General features: G+C 51.3%; 1 protein-coding gene across 2 annotated transcripts in view; it reads right to left on the bottom strand.

Annotated features, from left to right (window-relative positions):
• Positions 1–23741, bottom strand: part of DPYSL2 (dihydropyrimidinase like 2) — a 151168-nt gene that overhangs the window by 74370 nt on the left and 53057 nt on the right. Inside the window, exons 1-3 of one of the 2 annotated variants that reach the window (XM_004619137.2) lie at positions 13694–14074; positions 9016–9104; positions 6958–7142 (exon numbers count right to left, since the gene is read on the bottom strand). In XM_004619137.2, coding sequence (XP_004619194.1) covers positions 6958–7142; positions 9016–9104; positions 13694–13732 — 313 coding nt within the window. In that variant the 5' untranslated portion in view covers positions 13733–14074. Of the gene's footprint in view, positions 1–6957; positions 7143–9015; positions 9105–13693; positions 14075–23741 lie in introns of those variants that run through there. The other variant, XM_004619136.2, reaches the window with a different exon arrangement.

Here is a 23741-nt window from a genome sequence, read left to right as displayed (position 1 = left end):
GAATACTCAAGAGGCAGAGTTGCTACTGAGGAACTGTCACTGTCACTGTCATCCCGTTGCTCATCGATTTGTTCGAGCGGGCACCAGTAACGTCTCTCATTGAGAGACTTATTGTTACTGTTTTTGGCATATCCAATACGCACGGGTAGCTTGCCAGGCTCTGCCGCGCGGGCTCGATACTCTCGGTAGCTTGCCGGGCTACTGAGGAAAGGAAGACAAAAATATAGAAGGTGATGGCATGGGCCCACCACCACCATCATCCCAGTCAGTACAGCTGGTTATGCCCTTCCCTGTGTGCCAGGTAGGGCGGCACCATGTCCTCGGCTGACAAAGGTCTAAGCATTGGGTTCGAAGAGGCAGCACAGTGAATAACTTGCACAGGGCCAACCAAGCTGGATCACTGGCACCCCAGAAGATCCCCTGAGCCTGCCAGGAGTGATCCCAGAGCTAAGTATCAGAGAAAGCCCTGAGCACTGCTGGGAGGCTCGCCCACCCCCAAAACAGGTCTACACATCAAGAGCAGAAGAGGCAATGGATGCAGGTTCCGGTCCAGACTCATTCAGCAGTTCATGAGGAAGCCAGTACCAGCCACCTCCAACCACAAGGGTCCATATAAACCGGACCGGATATAGTCAATGTCCTCAGAAATCCCTGCCCTACTCAGGCAGAACTGGGACACAGAACTAGACACCCAATGTGGTATGTGTGTGTATGTGTGTGTGTGTGTGTAAATCCATGAAGGGTGTGCACATATGCACATGCACGGGTGTGCAAAGTATTGTGTGTGTGTACCCATGTGTGTATACATGTGCACATCTACCATTTAGAACCCTGAGCCCCAGGCATGCTGACCCACTCACATCCAAAGGCAAGAAGGGCCTTGCCAGGGCTCAATACTTCCACTTCCCCCACCACCACCCTGACCCCCACCACCACCCTAACTCTGGTTGACACTCTGGGCAACAGGAGGATCAGAAAGTTCCAAGTCATCCTGAATGTTTTGCTCCGTGGAAAACCTGAGAATCGAGTCTGGGAGCATCGAGCACAGAGAGTCTCTGAGTGGAACACCCCAGGCAAAGTGGGGTCTGGCCGGCAGCGGGTGCTGGAGCCTTACTAAGATGCAGAGGCTCACTCCCTCCAGGGACTCCACAGCTCTCTCCACCTGCACACAATCCAAGCCAGAGCAGGATGACCACAGCACCAGGACATGCATAGGCATCCAAATGGCTTATTTCTGCTACCGAAGTTGCACACTGGGAAACCAGGCCCCTCGGGTCAGCCCAAGCCAAAGCTTCTTTCACCAGAAATGCTCTTAGTAAAATGAGGCACTAACTCATCAGCACAAACTATAATTTCTCAGGAGCCTCCTTTTTTTTTTTTTTCCACTCTCTTCCATTCTGATCAGCCCAAATCTCCCAGGCATGCCTGTTCTCCCAGTCTTCATTCAAGCCCAAGATTTGCACAGGGGGCCGGAGCAATAGCACAGCGGGTAGGGCATTTGCCTTGCACACAGCCGACCCAGGTTCAATCCCCAGCATCCCATATGGTTCCCCAGCACCGCCAGGAGTAATTCCTGAGTGTAGAGCCAGGAGTAACCCCTGAGCATCACTGGGTGTGACCCAAAAAGAAAAAAAAAAATTCACACAGGACACCTGAGTAGGCCCATAGTATCCAGAGACCCAGATCGCAGTGTCTGTTGTGTCCTTAGGTGAAACGTGTGCCCTGGCCTGTGAGGGACCTGGAGAGAAAGTGCCCACCCCAATAGTCCATCGGATAACGTGGCTTTCTAATCGAGGGGCCATGAGCCAGTTTTGTGGTGCCAACGTTGGTCCTAGACTCTGAATCGTTATTCTGATGTGGTCGGGCCTTTTTTGCAAGCATTTTCTAACCCGAGCTAAATGAATGCCGCAAAGGGACTCATCAAAGTATCAATTACAGACACATTTCTATTACAGGGTGTCTGTGTTCACACGCGTGTTCTCGGCAGGCACAGGGAGCAAACCCAAATGCCACATGGATACAAAAATGACAAGCAGGGGATGTACCGCAGTGGTGCTCCTGAGCCACGTCTCCCCAGGGCCCTGCAAAGGCACCTCGCCCGCATTGCATCCTGCATCCTCCCTCCTCCCAGGCGAGGCTCAAGGGGTGGGGGAGGGGGGCTCCAGGCGTGACAGCTGAGTTCTTCCCGGGGCTTTACCAGCAGCTCAGGGCCAGAGGTCTCTCGTGCAGGAGCAGCAGCAGGGCAGGTCCAGGGCAAGCCGAAGCTGCCACAACTGCAGGCCAGTGCTGGGCTCTTGGCTTCCCGCCCTGTCCCTCCTGCCACGTGCTATGAACCCCAGTGACGGCGGAGCTGGGACAGCCAACGGGGGCATGCTGAGAAGACTGGTCCCTTGAGACGCACGTGCTGCTCCCAAGCTCGGGACGCTCGGGTGTCTGGTATCACTCAGTCACCACGAGAAGCCAAGTGCTCTGTTCATTCATTCCTCAGTGAGGAGTATCACGGGAGGGCCTCGGTGAGTCAGGCGCCAAAGGATGTGCAGGAAAACTAACCGAAAGCCGGGAGGCCTCGCATTCGGCACGCCTATGGCCAGGAGGCCACGGGATACAACCCAGTGTTCGTGCCCAAGAGACAGTACAGGGGCTACAGCAACTGCCTTGCATGCGCTTGGATCTGGTTTCAAGCCCAGCACCGCATATACCCTCCCACCACCCCGCACACCAAGCCCACCCAGGAGGGACCCCTGAGCACAGTCGGGTGCAGCCCCCAATAAAAAACAAACCAACTAAACAACCGCCAGTGTTTGCAGAGAAGAAGAAGAGACCCCAAGAGAGACCAGAGATTCCCCGCTCTCTGCAAGGGCTCCTCCTCCTGCAGCGCGAGCCTCTCTTGAGGTTCTCAGTTCTCAGAGAACAGAGATGCGTGTGTGGAGGCTGCTGGCCCCTGACGCGGGCTAGAATAAGAGTCCCTGCTACATCCAAGGACTTACTCAGAACTTGTACCTGTCCTGCTGCTCCACAGCGCATCTGGGTAAGAAGACCAGCACCAGCACACACACAAACACACACACACACTCACACACTCACACACTCTCACTCTCTCTCACACACACACACTCACTCTCTCACACACACACTCACACACTCTCTCACACACACACACACACTCTCTCACACACACACACTCACACACTCTCTCACACACACACACACTCTCTCACACACACACACTCACACACTCTCTCACACACACACTCACTCTCTCACACACTCTCTCTCTCACACACACATACACACTCACTCTCTCACACACACACTCACACACTCTCTCACCCATACACACTCTCTCCGCACACACTCACTCTCTCTCTCACACACACTCACTCTCTCTTATCCATACACATTTTCTCACACACACACTCTCTCTCACACACACACTCACACTCTCTCTCACCCATACACACACTCTCTCTCCACACACACACATACTCACTCTCTCTTCTCTCTCTCTCACACACACACACTCTCTCACACTCACACACTCTCACTCTCTCTCACACACACTCACACACTCTCACTCTCTTTCTCACACACACTCTCACACACACAGTCTCTCTCTCACACACACACACACACAGAGCTCCAAGCCCCGTGCCCCACTCTTGCAACTGAAAGCCAAGGTCACACCGCTGCAGGTGGGGGCGCCAGATGTGCAGGTGTGTGCTCCCCGCTGCCGCCAACAGTGTGGCTGTCCCCGCCTCCCCCGCCCTCCCCACCCTGATAAGCACAGAAGCCTCGGGAAAGCCGTACCACCCTGCCCAAACGGCAGCCCCGCCTGCCACCTCTGGGCCCTCTCCGCCATCTGGATGCCACCTGCAGGAGGGTCTGCAGCTCTGCCCCCGCCCCAGCGCCCAGGGAAGGGTAAAGGGCGTTCCCGCTGCCCGGCACGCAGGCCCCGACAAAGATCCCATTGTGCGGGTCTCAATGGGCAGCTCTGTCGGACGGCAATAATATTATTTTCTGCTGCTGACGAGTCGCTGCCATTTTTAAAGTGGACACAGTCAGCTCCCCTGTCCGCCACGGGCAGGGCTGTTTGGGACAGCAGGGAGGACTCTGGGTGCCACGGCACGGTCAGGGAAGCACCCACTGGGAGAAAGTCAGGAAGCTGGGGAGAAAGAGGGTGTGGCTTTCTGAAACCCCTCCCTGCAGTGGTTCGCCATCCGCTGACCCCCTTCAAATGCCCTCAGTCATTGAGACAGTCCAGCAGGCAGGACCCTTGCCCTACACGTGGCCAACCTGGGTCTAATGCCCAGAACCATCCACCTTCCCACGAGCACAACCTGGAGTGGCCCCTGAGCACTGCAGGGTCTGGCCCAAAAACTAAAAAGAGAAAAGAAAAAAGAAAAGAAAAGCTACAATCTCATGGACGCAGGCCCTGGGCACCGATGATGTCACAGGCATGCGGCTGTTCCTCGCTGGAGGGCACACGCCGGCCACCATCTCACCAAAGCAATTCACAACGGCTCGCCAGCAAGCAGTGGGAGCTTCCGCTTTCCGAATCTGCACTAGTACCCTCTCTTCTGAGGGAAGGGCAGGCTCCCGGGACTCCTGGGGAGTCGGTAACTGCATTCGGGTCATTGGCGAGTGCTCAGACTGTTCCCAGGCTATCAAAGCAGTAGGGCTTGAGGTGTGATCACTTAGACTCCCCGCAGCCATCTCTGATGTCCCCTCATCCACGGGGCATTGCTCATTAAATCCCCAACTTCCACCTCACAGCCGCAGGTGCCGACTCCACACGGAGAGGCCAAGGGGGCAGGGCGGGGGGGAAGTCTGGGTTGGACTTCTCCGTCGCTGCCTGGCTTCAGGTCACCTACCGCTTAGTTCTGCACTACGGAAGCCAGATGCGGCACTTCAAGGGACACCCCGCAGCCCTGCAGAGGGCCCAGCTGGCAGACACACGGTCACTGGGAAAGAAGGTCCAGCAAGAACGGATGGGAGATGCGGGATGAGGAGCAGGTCAGGTCGGAGGGGTGGGGAGGCACACTCAGGAATGCAGGAGGGAACAAGAAAACAGATGGGTGCATCTTCCAGAGAAAATAAAACAGGGTGTCTCTCTCGCTCTCCATCTCGCAGAGAGCATCTGTCTGGAGTCCAAGATGATTCCCACAGCTCCAACTACCAGAGACAGACAGGGCCCTCCGAGCTGCCAGTGCAAGCCTCGCCGTCATGGTGCAGACAAGCAGCCCCAAGCCAGGATGTGACCTGCTCCAGGTCACACCACAGGCTGATGCCGGTGGGAGACCAGAACTCCAGATGGGAGCACTCCCAGCAGAGGAATCTCTCCCTCGGCATGCCCAGCAATGACAGACTCCACCCACTGCTCAGGGGAAAAGCATAACTGGGGACTCGGAGTGCTCTGGGCTCCCCACATACACTCCGGATGAGACAGAATTGAACCTGGACGTCACCTTCCCGGCAAACATCCCAGCAGTCTCTGCTTCCCTGTGAGCCTGTGGCGCTCCAGAGACAGCCCTGACAAGCGCCAAAAATGCCTGCTGATGCCAAGTCAGTCTTAACAGCTCCCACCCCTGCCCCGGAGAAAATGGCACCTGTCTCCAGTGGTCCAGTCCCCATACTTCTGCCCTTCAAGCCCTCCCCCTCACAATGACACTCACTAGGTAAAGAGATGCTCTATGCAGGCCGCAGAGATAGTACAGTGGGTAGGGAGCTTGCTTTGCACATAGCTGATCCAACAATCCCCGGCATTCCTATGGTCCCCTAGGCACCGCCAGGAGTGGTTCCTGAGCGCAGAGCCAGGAGCAACCCCTGAGCATTGCCATGTGTGGCCAAAAAAAAAAAAAAAAAGAAGAAAAAGAATAAAGAGATGTGTGTACAAGAAAAAAATCAGGAGATTTTAAGCAGATGCTCAAAGGCAGCAATGAGAAATGTGACATAGGAAGAAATGAGGTCCAAATCCTCAGAGCAGGATGGGAAGGACAGCAGGGACATGAGTGTGCAGGTGGCAAGGAAGGGAGCTCAGACAAGGGGGTGGGGAAAAAAAAGGAGGCTCAAGATGCAGGGACAAGTGTGTCACTCCACAAGAATCATAAACACTGGCTCTTCTAAAACATTAAGGAGCTAAGTTCTTGCCTTGAAATGAACCTTCACTTTTTGGTTTCATATGTGGAACACTCCCAAGGCATCCTGATCACCTTCTCAAAAACAAAATGGCATTTGTCAGCAGGAATACGTGTGGCCACATCACAAACTGACAGTGTACAAACAACGTCTTAACACGCGCATTCGGCTCACAGGAAATACTCCTCAGGTCTGGCAGAACGAAAAGACACAAATACTTTGGAGCAATCTATGAAGGGCAACTGGCTGCTACTGGCAGCAATGTTCAGACCTAAGCAATGGAGTATCAGAGATCCGTCACATCAGTCCTGCGTGCACATCTGCCCAAGCCCAATTATGTCAGGCCCAGACCAGGAAAGGTCACCCGGCTCGAAGCCCAGCGCGGGTTTCTCACTAGTGGAATGGTGAGGTGGCTGGTTTAAAGGTTCATCCACTTTGCTGGGTCCTCATTTTCAGAGGATGCCCCCTCGGGAATCCCTTTAAAATTCAAGACTCAAAACTGATAGCTCTCAGCATTATCCAAACTCGACCGCAAGCCAAGCCACACATTGAGGTTAAGGGGGGAAAGTCCTCGAGCAGAGAAGAGAATGAAGCCATTCTTCTCCTCCTGCCAAATCTCTCTGGAACTTTATTTTCACATTGATCTGAAGAACTTAAGAATCAAAACGGCAGGCAAGGGAAGCAGACAGATGGCCAGCCCCTCTCCCCCTAGCGACGTGGCAGACCAAACCATCACTCAGACCAGCCCCAAACAACAAAGGCTCATTTCCATATGAGAACCTTTCCGAGGCACGCGGGCTATTACTTTTCAACTTGGCTTACTGATCATGGTGGTTCCCCCCGCCAGGGCCGCCTTGGTGCCTTGAAAGAAGTCATCAGCGGAGGTCATTCCCTGGTCGGGCATCTGGAAGCGGGTATGCACATCAATGCCTCCTGGGATCACCATCCTGGAATGGGCTTCGATGGTCTTCACCCCTCCTGGCACGATCAGGTTTTCTCCGATTTGCCTAAACAAACAGGGTGGGTAAGGTCAGATGTCAATGACACCTTGCATCAAAGGCGATCTGACGGACATCTCACCAAGCCATACATATTACTTTTCCTTGTGTTCCTTTGATTTCCCTATTATTCATGATCGGTGCACTCCTCATGACCTTCCCCCAACTAAAAGGCACTCGAGAGTACACAAGAAAACACAATTTCCGCAGGACTTCAAAGGACCCACAGAAAAGACGAGAAAATTCTTACCATCAAATAATAAGCATCACCACCAAAGATGGTCACATAAAACGCTGCTAATTGTAAAATTCTAGATCGTGAAAAATGGAGCTGATTATCGTAGAGGACCTCTTCTCTAGAACTGATGGCATTTAACCAATATTCATTTGTTTTTAGCATAGAAAATCATCCGTTTTAGGGGACTGGAGTGATAGTACAGCAGGTAGGGCGTTTGCCTTGCACACGGCCGACCCGGGTTCAATTCTCACCATCTCATATGGTACCCCCGAGCACCGCCAGGAGTAATTCATGAGTGCAAAGCTAGGAGTAATCCCTGTGTATCGCCGGGTGTGACCCAAAAAGAAAAAAAATATATTCTTTTAATGCAGAAAAAAAAAGAGAGGGTGAAGACAACTAAACAAAGCTATCAGAAGGAGACGACTTCTATGATGGCATCTCTATGAAATACTTAAAAGTATCTGATCAGTAATTCAGAAAAAAAGGGGGGGTCAGAAAATCAGTATCTACTAGGCTGAGGGGCACGGCTTCACTTCCAATCTGAAAACATCTATCTTTATGACATCTCTCCACCAATCTTGTTAAAAAGGAAAAGGATTCAAGGAAGAGCAGACAACGTTCTAAAATAAATTAGGAATGGCCAAAATTAGCACTGAGGCCTGCTAGCTTCTAGGCCAGTACCTCTCAGGCTGCCGTGCAGATGTGGCTGCCTCCTGACGGAACAGGGAAGTGCTGGCATTTCAAAGCAAGGAGTTAAGGTGCTCACAAGCAAACACATGGGGAAAACATTAAATGTGGGACTATTAAGACCTATTTTAGGTCCACAGATGACGGCGTAAGTTTCCAAGCAACACACACATCTACTCCAGTCTTCCACTTCTCTGGACGGGTTTGATGCGAGCACTTGATAAATGCTGCTTATTTAAAAGATGTCACTGACTGGAGTGTTTGTCTTTAAACAGATGTGCCGTTTCTCCAGAACCCTGGGAGCTGTCCCAGTCGGAAGGGCATGAGGACACTGGTATGAACTCAGCTTACTTAACCCTTGAATGCCCAAAGTATCTTAAAATCAGTAACCTCTTGTTTCTTTCTCCTTCCAAACACAATGCACAATAAACACAAGGGTTAGTTGGCATTAACTGCATTTAATGAACAAAGCCTGAAACTCTCTTGGGGTGAAAGAGTAATCTGTGTTATGTGGTAATTAATCTGCTGTCCTTTGGTTCCTCCAACTTCAGAGTCTTGATTAAGAAAACAGATGTGCTGGCTTACTGAAGAAGCTGTACTCCACAGTTTGTGTTCTCTGATTGGGCAATCCATCCCAACAATTACATTCTAGGAAAACATTAAATATATACAATGTATCATAAACCAAGTATTTGAGCTGGCAATAAGAAGATACTGTGTCACCTCAGCTAAAAATAGTAGATTACATAATACCTAAGGAACCGGGTGAGTGTTTAATTGTAACCTTGAATTCTCTGAATCTGAGTTTTCAAATTCACTAATTACCAGGAATGAAAGCCGGGCTAAAACAGATACAAAGCTAAATCACTCAAGCTTGGTACTCTCTATGTGAATAGTAGACAACGATTAAGAATACTGGAAGGCAGACAGACATTTCCATAGAATGATTACACTTACTTGATCAGCCCATCTTCCATGTATATGTCTGCATAGAACGACTGGTCATCATTAACGATTTTGCCTCCTTTGATCAGAAGCCGATCACTCTGAAACAAAGAAGTATAGAAAGTACAGTAAGCCAAGTATGCTTGGCTGATCAATGAGAAACAAAGGAACTAAAAGAAATGCACTAAGGATACTTTTCACTGTTTGAAAAAGATGTTCAAAATGAGTCAGTGTTGGTTTCTGGGTTTTTTTTTTTTTTTTGGAAGGGTTGGGGGTTGTAGTTTTAGTGGCTGTCATTGATTTGGGCGCTTGATATTGAACATACAGTGTGCAAAGCAAATTCTTTACCATTGACCAACATTCCTATCACCAAAATAAGCCAATTTTGGAAAGGCTTAGGAACAAAGGTAAGTTTGTATGCGATGGCACCTGATGATTCAGAACCCACCAGCAAAGCTCAAAGCTTATGCTAGGTTAAAATAAAATTTGAAAAACCCTTTATTTTAAACCTGTAAGCAGGGAGCTAGGAGAGGGGAGGGAGAAAAGATACAAAAGGAAGAAGGAAAGAAAGGAAAAGGGTGGAAAGAAGGGCAGAGAGAGGGAGGGAGAGGGAGAGCTTCACAATCTCCCTTTATTTTTTCAATTTTTTAATTTGGTAGAGTTTGGGGTCATACCTGGCGATGCTCAGTTTACTCTTGGTTCTGCTCTCAAGAATTATTTCTAGGGGTTGGAGTGATAGCACAGCGGGTAGGGCGTTTGCCTTGCACGAGGCCGACCCGGGTTCGAATCCCAGCATCCCATATGGTCCCCTGAGCACCGCCAGGAGTAATTCCTGAGTGCAGAGGCAGGAGTAACCCCTGTGCATGGCTGGGTGTGACCCAAAAAGCAAAAAAAAAAAGAATTATTTCTAGCAGTGCGTGGGGGACCCTATGGACCAGAGATCAAACCCAGGTCATCCATGTGCAAGGCAAACACTTCCTACCCGCTGGACTATTGCTCCAGCCCCTCAAAATCTCCCTTCAAAGCAAGTGAAGGGGTGGGGTTGGGTGACCTTCCAAAGGGTTGGCGCACATGCTTTTCAGGTAGAACAAGGTTCAATCCTAGACACTGCACTGCTCCAAGAGCAGCCCCATCACACCGCTGGGTGTGGCCCAAAACAAACAAAAAATCATAATAAAGTGCAGTGAAAACATTTTAGACAAAGAAAAGATAAACAAACTCTTTGGAAGGGGAGCGGGGAACGGGGAGCACATTAGCTTAGCCCAGGGCTTATTTCTGGCTCTGTGCTGTGTTCAGAGTTCACCCTGGCAGGGTTCAAGGGACCATACAGGATGCCGAAGGTCAAAGCCAGCACGAGCAAGGCAGGCACCCTACCCCCAGTACTATCTCTCCCGATGAAACAAATTAAAATGCCTTTAGGTTAAACATTTTTTTAACTGCACCCCCACATGTAATGCACTCAATTCTTGCCAAAATCTGGGGCAGGAAAATTCACCAAAGTCTGTTGTTATGGGATCCTTTACACAAACAACATTAAGTGCAACTGAAGCCAAGTTTCAATTCATCATATCCTTTAGACGCCCATTTATCTTGGGGTCAATCGCAGTGGTGGAGGCAGAAAGCCCACCTCAGATATCTAGGAAACTTTTTTTTTTAAAAGGTAGCTCCATAACAAGGTTGTGATGGGCAAATTCTAAGGCCTGAAACCACTATGGATTTCTGGTGTTCATCAACTTCATAGGTGCAAAAGTCTATGTGACAAACAGCACATGAAAGCCAGGAAGGCAAAAGAAACGTTACATTCTGACTCTTCTCGATTCCAAATCCTGTTGCAGAACAAAATGTTAAAATCCTGCTGCCAGTAAGGAGGCACCTATGTTTTCCCAGACTGGATTTTAATTAAAGTTACAGGTGGAAGCACATATTGCCTTTTTACTATGCAAAACATTTCCAAGCATGACATTCATCTCGACAACTGTGAAATCAAAAGTCAGGTACAAAACGACATTCTCTGCAAGTGCTCTTTATATTTAGCATGTACCAAGAAAGAAAACGATGGGGAAATCTTTAATTAAAAAAAAAAAAAAGGAGGGGCTGGAGTGATAGCACAGCAGGTAGGGCGTTTGCCTTGCACGCGGCCAACCTGGGTTCGAATCCCAGCATCCCTTATGGTCCTCTGAGCACTGCCAGGGGGAATTCCTCAGTGCAGAGCCAGGAGTAACCCCCGTGCATCGCCAGGTGTGACCCAAAAAGAAAAAAAAAGACGCTACTAGAGAAATGGGGAGAAGTACTTTTAGACACAAATGGCACAGATTACCTGGTTCTAGGATTACCTAGCTCTATCATTTCTCTAACATCATGCAAAACAGTTAAGACCGTTTTCACTGAGTACCTTGGGGAACCTTCATCCTGCAATCGATTTTAGAATAATGATTCCATGGGGAACGAGAGACAACAATACCTGCACTGACACAAGAGAAATGCAAAGATCTTCACAAAATCCTGATACACACCCACCCCATCACTGAATCCTGAAAACCAATCTGTTAGATGGACTGTCTCATGACATAAAAGATAACTGAGGTTCCAGTTCCAGGTAAGAGATTAAGCCTCTTACCTAGGTCACCTGACCCTACCCGCCTTCATCTGAGAGAAGGATTCCCCTTTCTTAGGATTGCCAATTTGACAGTATAAATTGGGCCTGAGAGGCAAAACGCCCTGCCCTTCACCACCAGCTCCCTTAGTCACTGCGGAACCGTGCCAGCCATCACAACGAATCCGCGAATTCCCTAGCCAACATCAAGCCCAGAGGGAGAGAAAAAAAAAATCCCTCCCAGCCCTGTTCATCCTAGTGCTTTCCAGAAGGCTGCTTACATAACAATCCACCCTGATGAGGGAAGGAGGAAAACCAAGCTACAGAAAGTGAATACAATCAATTTTGCTTTTTTTTTTCACTCTTTAGGGATGGAGGGGGCGCTCTTTAAAAAATAATAATAATAATAATAATAATAATAAATCGTCGCCCTGATTGTTAGCTTTAAATCTTTTTTTTTTCCTCCCCCTCGCTGTCAAAACGAAACTGTCTCTTTCACGCACTGAGGTTGCGAATTTATTTGTGGCTTGGAGCAAATACGCCTCCCACACGCTCCTTCCTTCGGGGCAAGAAACACAGAATGTTGGGGCGCCCTGCCCGGCCCCTGGGGAGCCTGGTTCTTGGGCCTTTAAGGAAAAGCTCGCCCCCACCGTGGCGGTGTGGATCGGCCTCGGTCATCTTACAAAGCCTGCCCATCGCACGCCCCCGGGCCCCAGCTCCCCGCGGATGGGTGTGCCCCAGTGCATCCAGAGGAAGCAGGGGTGCCCGCGGCCGGGGAGGAAACCTGAGCGCGAGCGCGCCCTCGATCCACACCCAAACACGTCTTGACTTTGCAAAAGCGTCTTTCGCTCTCGGGGCTTCTCTGCCCGGCGATCGGCCGGCCGACCGCACATCCTTACGTAACAATGAATTTCCCTCGCGTCCCTCCCTCTGGGGATTTCATTTGGGGGGATGTAGAGAACCAGGACTGGCGAAGATTTTTTTTTTCCAGGAAAAAAAAAAAAAAAGATGGGAAGAGGGTGGGGGCAGGGAAGCAACGAGATCAAGAAGAATCCGTGCTCCGCGCCGACGCTACGCAGATTCACCGCTCCGAGGGTGGTTCTCTAGATAGACAAACTCACACCCCCCAGCACCCCCCCACACCACACACACACGCCCCCCACCCCGGCCCCAGAATTGCACCCACACCTCCAGCCGCAGCGATCATTGTCTGGCCGAGCCGCGGCCGGGCCATCTGCTCGGCGCGTCGCGCTGCGCCATTGGCGCCTCCGAGCCCGGCTCGGCGCGGTCCCCAACGCCCACCCTCCAGCCCGCTTTGTATGCGCCCGCACGGACAGTCCCTCCTGGCCACCGGAGGGCAAGAAAGACACGCGATGGCGAGTCCCGAGCCCTGCCAGGGTCGCAGCTCCCAGCCAGCGGGCGAGAACGAGAAGGGTGCAAACCCACCCCCCCTCCCCGAGCAGAGCCGGTCAACAAAAAGCCCCCCGCCGGCCCCCTTTCCTCGGCCCATCACCGCGTCCCCGCATTTTCCTTTCCGCTCCGACAGCCAGCCCGCAAGCCCAGCCCTTTCCAGCATCCCTCGGCTGTCATCATTATGCCTCCAGGCTGAGAAACCCTCCCGGTTTTCTAAGGAGCCGCACGAAGCCTCCAGAAAGCCCTTTTAGGGTGGGGACGGGAGACCCAGGGTGGGTGCGTTTCCACCGCAGCTCCAGGAGTCCCAGGCTCGCAGCACGCAGCATGCAAGCCCGAGAACAATATCCGAGCTTCAACCATGCATATTCAATCTGGCATCCATTTGCTTGCAGCCGGCAGGCCAGCACTGCAGCATCTCTCTGACAATGAAAAGGATACAGCGGATCGGGCGCGCTACCTACGACGCCCTGAATGCAATCACGCTATTTTCATTCCTTACAAAGTATGTGGCTCAACATTCTATATAAATGCGTCTCCCACCACCACGATCGCCTTCTTTAGCAATAGGGGAGGGGAAAGTTGAGACCCTCATCCTCCTCCCTTCTTTTAAAATAGATTCCTTAAAATGTTCTGTGCCACAAAAGGTTGCTGACCGACCGGAGATTTCCCAAGTACCAAACTCACCGTGATGCGTGGAATATTTTTCTTCCCCTGATAAGACATTTCTCTCCCGGGAAAAAAAAATTAATTTCAAGAGGACAGCTTTAGAGCAAAATTTGCAGGCAAAGAGACTTTGTTATTATTATTATTATTATTAATTATTATTATTATTATTTTGGCAGAATTGAAGAAGGTGCAAAAGCTTAGCTGGTCTTGCTGATAGCAAATTTCAGGAACGTAAGAGATAAATGCAATCCTCGATCTCTCTTTCTTCCTGCCCTCCAACACAGCCCCGGCTAGGGCGGAAAAAAAAGAGAGAGAGAGAGAGAACAGGAGGGAAGGGGGTGGAAATAAACTACAGCAATAAAAGCCTCGGTTCAAGTCACCCACCGCAGCGCATGCGCCGCCAGCCACTCCCTTTCCTCTCCGGCAAAAGCCATCCGCTTCGAGAGAGGCGAGTCCTGATTGGCCACACGGGCGGGATATGCAAATGTGCGCCGGAGGGGCGGGGAGGCGCGCGAGCGCGCGAAATGCTGCAGTGAGCGGCCGAGGGCGGCGGTCGGAGCGTGCGCCCGGGCGCGGGGGAGCGCGCCTTTCGCGCCCTTTTCCGCCCGCTGGGTCCTCGGGGTGGGGCCGCGGGCGGCAGCTTGCAAAGGATCGGGTGCCTTTAAGGGGCACGGGGCGCGGGGGCTGCCTCGGAGAGGCCTGCGCGCGCCCCGAAGGATGCCCGCCCGCGCGCCAATCCGCGGAGGCCGCCGCTGCAGCCCCGCGTGGGGTGACTGCGCCGAGCCAATGGCCTCGCTGGCGGCGAGCGCGCGACTGCTCCGCGCCCGGCGTCGGCGCGGGGGACTCGCGGGGAGGGCACGACCACGCCCCGGGCGCGTCCCGGGCCCGGTGGGCTTCCCCCACCCGCAGCCCCCCCACCCCGGGGGTTGGGTAGGGGCGCGTCCGCGGCGTGGCAGCTGGAAAGTCTGAGCCGCTCCTGCTCCGGGGACAGGAAGGCAGGCGGCCCGGGGAGGCCGCCCCTGGAATGTTCTTTTGTGCCTTGGGGCCACCCGCAATTGACAGGGCGGAGGTGGGGAGCTGTAGCGGCCCGTGGACAGGGGGGCGGGGGGGGGGGAAAAGGCCCGATCTCGGATCCCCGTCTGTTTTTTTTTGGGGGGGCTGCCACGCCCCGTCCAGAGTTGGGAAATAGGCGGGGGAGGGGGGGAGAGGGGGTAGCGCAGCCGGCTGCACGTGACACTCGGGTGTACGGGTCTGTGTTGGGATGCCCCAGGGGGGCCCAAAGGACTTGTATTGCTGTCTCTGGTCCTCATTCCACAGAAGGAGGCTGAAAGATGCATTGCGGAGAAGCAGGAGGAATGAAAGGCGGGTTTATATCCCCAAAGGGCAAACTGAGTCCGGGAGAAAACCTCCCCCCGGGTCATCAAAGTTAAAACCAGAGCGTCTTGGTGCTACCTGAAACAGTAGAACCTCTGGGTTCTAACAAATTGAACAGGCGGGACCTTGGGCTTTCTGGCCAAGTCAAGTCCTGAATCCCCGTGGCAGAAGAGTTGGTCCCGCTGGGACTGGGCAGCCCATCAGGGGTCACCTCTGTGAAAAGTTGCTCAGGCAAATGCAGTGACTGAAATATCTGGGCTGCCACCCAGCTTTGGGTCCTGCACTGGTGATGAAGCAATAGCTAAAATCCCTGCATAATCTATTCTAGGCCACTTCAGCCAGGGAAGAAGTGGATGTATTTAATTAGCTCATAACCTGCTCAGCAGAGATTAGCCAGATAAACACCAAGTCACCTTGGGACTATGGTGGGCCCCGTGCTCCCATGTCCCTGCCTGTGGGCACTTGCTATAGCCCTCAGTGGCGCGGAGGTCGTGCAAGTGCATCCTCTCACTCCGATGCCCTTAAGTGTTTAGTCTCAGAAAGGGGCCCTGGGTGTACAGCAAGCAGCACGATTGGTTAATTCATTCCAGTTCCAATTAGCTCTGCATCTTGAAAGCAATCACGTCCCCATCCAACTATGTGATGTGCTAAGAGCAGAGGGTGAGTTAGTGTCAGCAAGTTTGGTGTCAGCTAAAGTATATGTCTGAAGAAGCATGAAATGTACCCCTCCTCCCTGTGAAAATCAACAATAAGTTCCAAGCAGGTATGGAGGGCAAGGCACAGCTGGGGACCGTGTTCTCGTAAATCATGACAAGAAACGGGGCGTATCAAGCAAGTACTTAATAAGAAGATAGCTTCCGATTAATTTAAAACTGATTTCCAATCGTTTATGCTCTCATATTTTCCTACTTTTGAGTTGTTCGACCTTTATGGATTTTAAGTATCTGGCTATTTACCAGTTTGCCATTGACTGTTTTATGTTGTGGTAAAAGCTCCCATGAGCTTTTGCATCAATCTTAGTTGCGCTGGTCTGATTTCATAGTCATTTATATGAGGTTGTAGTCCATAATGATTGACATTCCTATTCATAAATATCCAAAGATTTAAGGTTTAAATGGACTTACCTGTTTTGACAGGAGACCAAAAGTACTTGGCACATAAAGTTATCAAATAATTTTTTGTCGACCTGTGAAAAGAACTGTATTTCTTTTCATACTTACCACTGAACACAATGCAGAAAAGTAGAGTGGGGGAAAGAAAATTTCCATTTTCCTACACTGAAAGGCTTGTTCATATGCATCCTGTACCACCTTTAGACAGTGAAAACTTCTTATAAAATTACAGATTATCCCTGTACCAGATATTTGGACTAGATCGATAACACAGCGGTAGGGCATTTGCCTTGCACGAGTCCAACCCAGGTTCGATTACTGGTGCCCACTCGAGCAAATCAATGAACAATGGGACAACAGTGTTACAGTGCTACCAGATATTTGAACCTAGTCTCAATTGTAGTTTTGAACCTAGTGTAATTTTTCTGAATCTAAATAAAAGACACATATCAAATATGGCAAGGCATTATAAGTTGGCCTATCCCACATGGATGACATTTTCCCCAATGCCCATCTTCCTCCCCCAGCAGCAGGAAAGAGCAAGAGAGGGGAACTAGAGGAGGTAATCACTTAATGAAATGATTCTCTCCAGGACACTCGGGTGACGCTGCAGAGGAAGGGGGAAGAACTCCTGCAGAGCTGTGAGCAGGAGGACGGAGCCCGGGCCACGTGCTGCCTGCATCAGTGGCTCCCGTGAGCTTCACCCCCACCCCAGAACACCCTCATGCCCTGAGATGGGTGCACAAAGTCACAACACACAACACACCCTGGAAGCAATGTCCCTTCCTCCGAGCTGCAGCCTCTTCCTTCCCTTTTCCCCAACACTTCGGCTAAAGGGAGCTCAAGTGGCACTTCCACGTCCCCGAAGTCTGCCCCATCCTGCCCCCAAAGCATTCTCCCTCCATTCCTGTTTCTGGGAAGACTTTGGCTTACTGTTTTCTTTGATAGGGATACGTCTATCCAGGTATTCCAGATCTTCTTGGTTAGGCCTTGGGAGGTTATAAGAATCCAGGGATGTATCCATTTCTTCTAGGTTCTCCTGTTTTGTGGCATTCAAAATAATCTCTGATGATCTTTTGAATTTCTTTGGTTGTCCCCCTTTTCATTTCTGATTTGGTTTAGTAGAGTTCTCTCTCTTTCTTTGTGAGTCTTGCTAGTGGTTAATCAATCTTATTTATTTTTTCAAAGAGCCAGCTCTTGGTTCTTCCTCCATTTCTTCTACTCTTTCTGCCCCCTAAGGCACTCTCCTCAAAGCAGTCTTACATTGCTTTTTTTTCCACCCACCAGCACAAAGGCTGGTCCATGGTCACTGTCACTGTCACTGTCATCCCGTTGTTCATTGATTTGCTCGAGCGGGCACCAGTAACATCTCCATTGTAAGACTTGTTACTGTTTTTGGCATTTCAAATACGCCACGGGGAGCTTGCCAGGCTCTGCCTTGCGAGCAGGATAGTCTCGGTAGCTTGTCGGGCTCTCCAAGAGGGACGGAGGAATAGAACCCAGGTCAGCCACGTGCAAGGCAAATGCCCTACCCGCTATGCTAGGTGCCCTAAACTTTTGATACTTAAATGTTGTCATTGCTCTTTCAAGAATTTTCTTCCATAGCCTGCAGAGGTGAGTTTGATGTCAACAAAAAAATGCCACCTCAGGCTCTTCCCTTGCTGGGGTCTTCCTTCTTGGCAGTCCAGTCTCTCGCCTTCTCAAACTATGCAGGAACCTTATTATAATGCAGCTTGCTTTTCTTTGGGTCATTTAGCTGCCTTCATTTTAACTATGCTGCCCTAAACAAAACGGCCTGCTGGGACACAGGGAAAAAGCAAGGCAGAAGCCCTCACAGGGACTCCAGAATTCTACAAGAGCTCTGGTACTGCTTACTGCACACCAGCTTCTTAAGATGTTCATGAGGCCACCCTGACACTCAGGCGCGCTGGTGTGACTACACTTTCAGTTCCTCAGCAGCCTGCACAGTCCCTGGGCTGTTCAAGGCCAGGCCCTCCCCAGCTCTTGGTTTCATCTTCCCTCTTTGGGAAGCCAGAGTAACCATTTCTGCTTCTGAGCACCCGCACCCCCGGCCCCCGGGGCTCTGTGAAAGTGGAAGGCTCAGGATGTCGCAAAATAGGGAAACTCTGTCACACAAATAGCTGACAGGAGGAACGGAACCTACATGCGGCAAAGAAGAGAAACCCCTAAGCTGCTGTCCTGACGCCAAACAGTCTTTGCAGAAGGTTTTAATTAATGCAGTGGTGAAGAGAAGGTACCGGAATTGCTCTTTGCCAGAAATGAACAGCACTTGATCTGGAAGTGAAGGCTTCCTTGCAGCAGATGGAAGGGGGCCATAATGATTTGCTTTGTGTGTGTGTGTGTGTGTGAGAGAGAGAGAGAGAGAGAGAGACCCTGAAGGGGCAGAGACCTTAGAGGGACAGCCAAGGACCCACAGACCAAGCCTGCCCATCCCTTCCCCCTGTGGATGGGTCCTTTTCGGGAAGGACTGGGTGTGGCCCATGAAGGTAAGAAGTAGCTTGTCTCCGAGTCAGATGCTGCTTCTTCTAGAACCATAAGAACCACTCTTGGGGCTGTCAAAGCACTCCCAGTGAGGGTATAAGGCTTTGTTGCGAGAAGACACGGGCTGGTCTGTCCAAAACCTGAGGGACGTCAGGGGAATGAGGGAACGTGGGCACTCCACAGAATCAAGCAGCCTTTGGCTTCATTCCCAGACCTCCAGTTAGCACGCAGCTCTCCAAATGCCCCCTGCATCACCTACCTTGCACATCATTCTCTGAGTGACGATCTTCCCCGGGACGCTTCAGTCAAGAAACGCAGCCAGACAAGATCGCACCTTGCGCTGGCATCATGCCTCAGGCCCGCCCTCTGGTGGCGAATGAGGACTGTGCAATCCGGTCCCTTAGGTCTCCGGTCAACGTGATGACTCAGAGCTAAGAAAGAACCTGGTTCAAGTGTTCCAGGGTCAGCATCCCCTGGAGTGACATTGCTTCCACATCAACCTCTCCTCGGGCTTCCGGTTCCCATCTCTAGGTTAGATCTCCAGCGATAAGGCTCAGGAACATTTCTTAGTCTCTCTGGGCTCCTCTCTTCAGACCCAACCTGTACTTCCTGTGCAGTTATAGAAGAGGAAGCTCGGGTAGACACAGGTCTCACCCCCACCCACGTCTTTCCCTCTTCCCTGAATACACAGATGGCCCTGATCCTTATTAGTGTGAACACTTAGTAAAGGACAAAAATACTCCGTTGCTATTGTCCTACTCATCTGCACTCCAGATGGATAAATAGAAAGAGTTAACATTTATTGAGCACCTATTATAATCGAGCTATACATAGGGGTGGAGGAAGGCTTTAAGTAACAGCTTATTTAGTCCTCTCCAGAGTCTTACCGAGTAAGTCTTCATTTCCTTATTTTGCTTTGGTTTCATTTGGTTGAGTTTTGTTGGTTGGTTGATTGGTTGGTTGGTTTGCTCGGTTGGTTGATTTTTGGGTTTTTTGCAGTGCCAAAGATTCAAGGCATATGCTCTGTCCCTGGACCACATCTCCTCATTTCTTTCTTCTGCAGCCAAGAGAGTAAAGCTTAAAGAAGCCTGTTGCTCTGAGTCAGGTTTCCACAAGGAGAGAAGGATTCTCAGCCAGGTCTGTGGGGCTCCAAGTCCGAGAAACCAGGACCCACCTTGGGGGAGAGGCACGTGTCCGGTGACCTGCTGTCACTTTGTCCCTTCCATAGTCTCAGCTGCTGCTTGAAGCTGCCAAGCCTTCCTTCATTTCTAGGAGCTGCGTTCTTTCTTCCTATCTCCAAATTCTCTTTCCTCCTCCTTTCCCCAAAGTACTCAGTTTCCCCAGCTCTCTTTTTTTGCTTTTTTTTTGGGGGGGTGTCACACCCATCGATGCACAGGGGTCACTCCTGGATCTGCATTCAGGAATTACCCCTGACAGTGCTCAGGGGATCATATGGAATTCTGGGAATTGAACCCAGGTTAGTCACGTGCAAGGCAAAAGCCTTACCTGCTGTACTATTGCTCCAGCCCCTCCCCAGCTCTCTTTTTTTATTATTATTTAAATTTATTTATTTTTTAATGAGTGAGTCACAGTGGGGGTACAGTTACAGATTCACACATTTTCATGCTTGTTTTTCCCTCATGCAATGTTTGAGAGCCCATCCCTCCACCAGTATCCATTCTCCACCACCAATGAACCCAGTATCCCTCCCACCCACCCCCAATCCTGTCCCCCTCACCCAACCCCGCCTCTGTGGCAGGGCATTCCAATTTGATATCTCTCTTTCCTTTTGGGTGTTGTGGTTTGCAATAGGGGTATTGAGTGGTCATCCTGTTCAGTCTCTAGTCTACTTTCAGCACGCATCTCCCTTCCCGTGCAGGACCTCCAATCACATTTTACTTGGTGTTCCCCTCTCTATCTGGGATGACTTTCCACCAGTGTGTGAAGCCAGCTTCCAAGCTATGGAGCCAACCTCCCCCTCCCCAACTCTCTTAACATAAGAAACATAATCCAGTAAAAATCATTTCTGAGTGATGAGCCCCTAACACTTGCCACCCCTCAGCTAGATGAGGAAAAATTCCCTGATGGGAGGCATTGGGATAAAAGGATGGATTGCCAGAGGGGGGGGGGAGAGAGAGAGAGAGAGAGAGAGAGAGAGAGAGAGAGAGAGAGATCTCAATGAACGAGAGAGGGTCCTTCGCATTCTGGAGACCTGGGTCCATCCCTGGCATTGCACAGTCCCCTGAGAACCACTGGGAGTGACCTCTGAGCACCATGCCAGGAGTAACTGCTGAGCACTGTTGAAGGTGGCCCCCAAAAATAAATAAATACCACAGAGGTGGGGTGGGGTGGGGGATGGGGTGGGAGGGTGGGAGGGACACTGGGAACATTGGTGGAAGTGACTGGACACTGGTGGAGGGATATAAACAAGATGCAAACATGAAAGTTCATATTAACTCATGGTGATTCACTAATAAAAAATAAAATAATTAAAAAAAACAAATAAATAAAGTTCAGAGACACAGCTCCTAAAGGTACTCAGGGGACCGTATGTGGTATCAAAGATCAAACTGGGTCTACAACTCAATAGCAGGCTCAGGCTTGTCCCCAACGTGGTCCCCAGGGCACAAGCTTCAACCCCCAGGCACAAGCCTGAAGTAGCTCCTGAGCACTGCTGGATGTGGCCTCCCACATGAGAAATATTAACTACCTGATTAAGTGCAAGTCTTGATCAAGTGTGCCTCCCTGTTAGCCTTACCGTGGGCCACCCACCCCGCTCCAAGGCTCCTGTTTCCCAGCATTTCCTCCTTCAGCTACTGTTCCCCCTTTCCCTACCTTTGAAAGGCCTGCCCACCCTCTCTGCTCTCCCTGGAAGACCTCACTGGTACCCTTTATCTAAATCTCAGCACCTCTCCTCAGCAGCCACAGTCAGGACTCAGAAGTGTTACTGGGTGACTTGCTTGGTTTTGACAGTGAAGTCAAATAGTTCTGGTGATGAGGATGCTAATTCCAAGGAGTCTGTGGGAAAGGAGAGGGAAGGAAGGGGAGGGGAGGAGAGGGGAGGGAAGAGAGGAGTATAGGGGAGGGGAGAGAAGGGGAGAGGGGAGAGGAGGGAAGGAAGAGGGAGGAAAGGGGTGAGGGGAAGGGGAGAGGAGAGGAGGGGAAGGAAGAGGAGAGGAGAGGGGACAAGATGGGAGGAAAAGGACAAGCGGTGTCTTTTCCAACAGGGGCTGAAAAAAAAGTATGATCTACATGCAAATATTTCATGAATTTATGCCTCTATTTCTTTTGCTTCATCGTTTTGGGGCCACACCTGCAGGCCTCAGGGGCTACACCTGGTGGAGTTGGGGGATCTGCCCTACGTGGAGCCAGGATTTGGACCCTGGTCACGAACAGCCACATAGCAAGTGCCTGAAACTTTGCATAACCTCCCTGGCTCTGACTTTAAATTCTTATTTAAAATCCCTCATCATGCTTCTTGGTCATTGGTTCAAACAGGTTCCCAGGCACTCGACAGAAACAACATTGGCTTAGCTGAGCCTGCAAATTCTTTTATGGTTTCGGGTTTTGGACCACACCCGACAATGCTCCGGAGTTACTCCTGTTGGCTCTGCACTCAGAAACAACGGCGGGTGGTGTTTGGGGCATCATATGCCATACGGGATGCCGGGGATTGAACCGGAGTTGGCCGCGTGCAGAACAAATGCCCTACCCACTGTCCTGCTCTGGCCCCTAGGCTGGAAATGCTTGGGATCGGAGATTACAGGGGTGTAAAGCAATGCTGACTCTCCCACAATGCGTGGGTCTTCCTCCCCCGCACCACAGGACACCGTCTCCGGGGCTGGTCCGGCTGCCGGCTGTTTTTACGTTTGTGAGAGTGTCCCATCTCGAGCAGGTCAGCAGGAGGAGACAAAAAAATGGGTCAGAGGTGAGTTCATGGGTTCCTCCCCCGGTGCCCGAGCTGACTTGCGCAGAGAGGGCACGGGGCAGTTGCGCGCCAGCTCCCCTGGCCCCAGAACAGCTGTTTTCTTCTGCCCCCGGACAGAACTGGAGACTCTGTGTCCGCAGGGTTCACCAAACACGTTTGAGTACCTCCAGCCTCCCTCCCTGGGGCCCACTAGGATACAGCGGGGCTGGAAACCATTGGGAGAGCACCAGCGGCGCAGCTGGGAACCAGCTCTTCATTCTCCCCGCAGGTCTGGCCACTGGCCTCTCCACTGGTGGGCAGCGCTGGGCGTGTGGGAGCCCCGCAGTCAACTTAGAGAAGGAAACTAAGGACCCGCACTCCTTCCTGGCCACTTCCATCAGGAACTGAGGACATAAAGATAACTTAGTGGCTCGAGAAGGTAGGAGGGGAGTTAGGTGCCTTGAACGCGCCTGACCTCGGTTTAATCTCCTGCACCACCCGGCCCTGAGCATCTCTGAGTAGAGCCCTGCAGCTGCCAGCACTGCATCCCGGGGCAGTGCAGCCCTGTTAGCTGAGGGGCACTGGGAGGGGCCTCTGGGCCCGCGAGCACCACTTGAGAGCACCCCCCCAATAAAAACGAATGGATATAGCTGAGTGAAAATGGTCTCTGTACAACAATGTGGTTGGACAATTTGGAAAGTAATAATGTAATTCTGCAATTCTGGGGGCCTGAAAGTCTAAGGGGGTGTCCCTCTCCTTCATTCATTCATGACTACTGTTTGTTTGACACTTCATCATCTCTCACACACTTGTGGGTTTATTTCATCTGACAGTCAGACCTCCTCAAAGGCACAAACCTGATACTACTTTAATTGACCCTATGATACATACGTGAGAAAGTTCAACCCCTTCCACATGGCACCCATTCTTCCTGAATAATCCAGCCTCGCCGATCTCTCCAGCCTGCCCTCACTTACTCAGCATCCTTCTTCCACAGCCCACGCTCCAGCCACGTCCACATTGTCCCTTTTTCTCACTGCGTCTGGACTCACATTCTGCCCTTCCCCGCACCCCTCCCCTCTGGCCCCTCACATACTCCTCTATGCGGCCTCTCAGTAGAACTGACCACCTGCTCTGCAGCCCAGACACTGCAGAGAGGTCTGAGAGAGCA

The sequence above is a fragment of the Sorex araneus genome, chromosome 7 (genome assembly GCF_027595985.1).
Source record: "Sorex araneus isolate mSorAra2 chromosome 7, mSorAra2.pri, whole genome shotgun sequence".
Classification (NCBI taxonomy): domain Eukaryota; kingdom Metazoa; phylum Chordata; class Mammalia; order Eulipotyphla; family Soricidae; genus Sorex; species Sorex araneus.
This window is presented reverse-complemented; position numbering and strand designations above follow the sequence as displayed.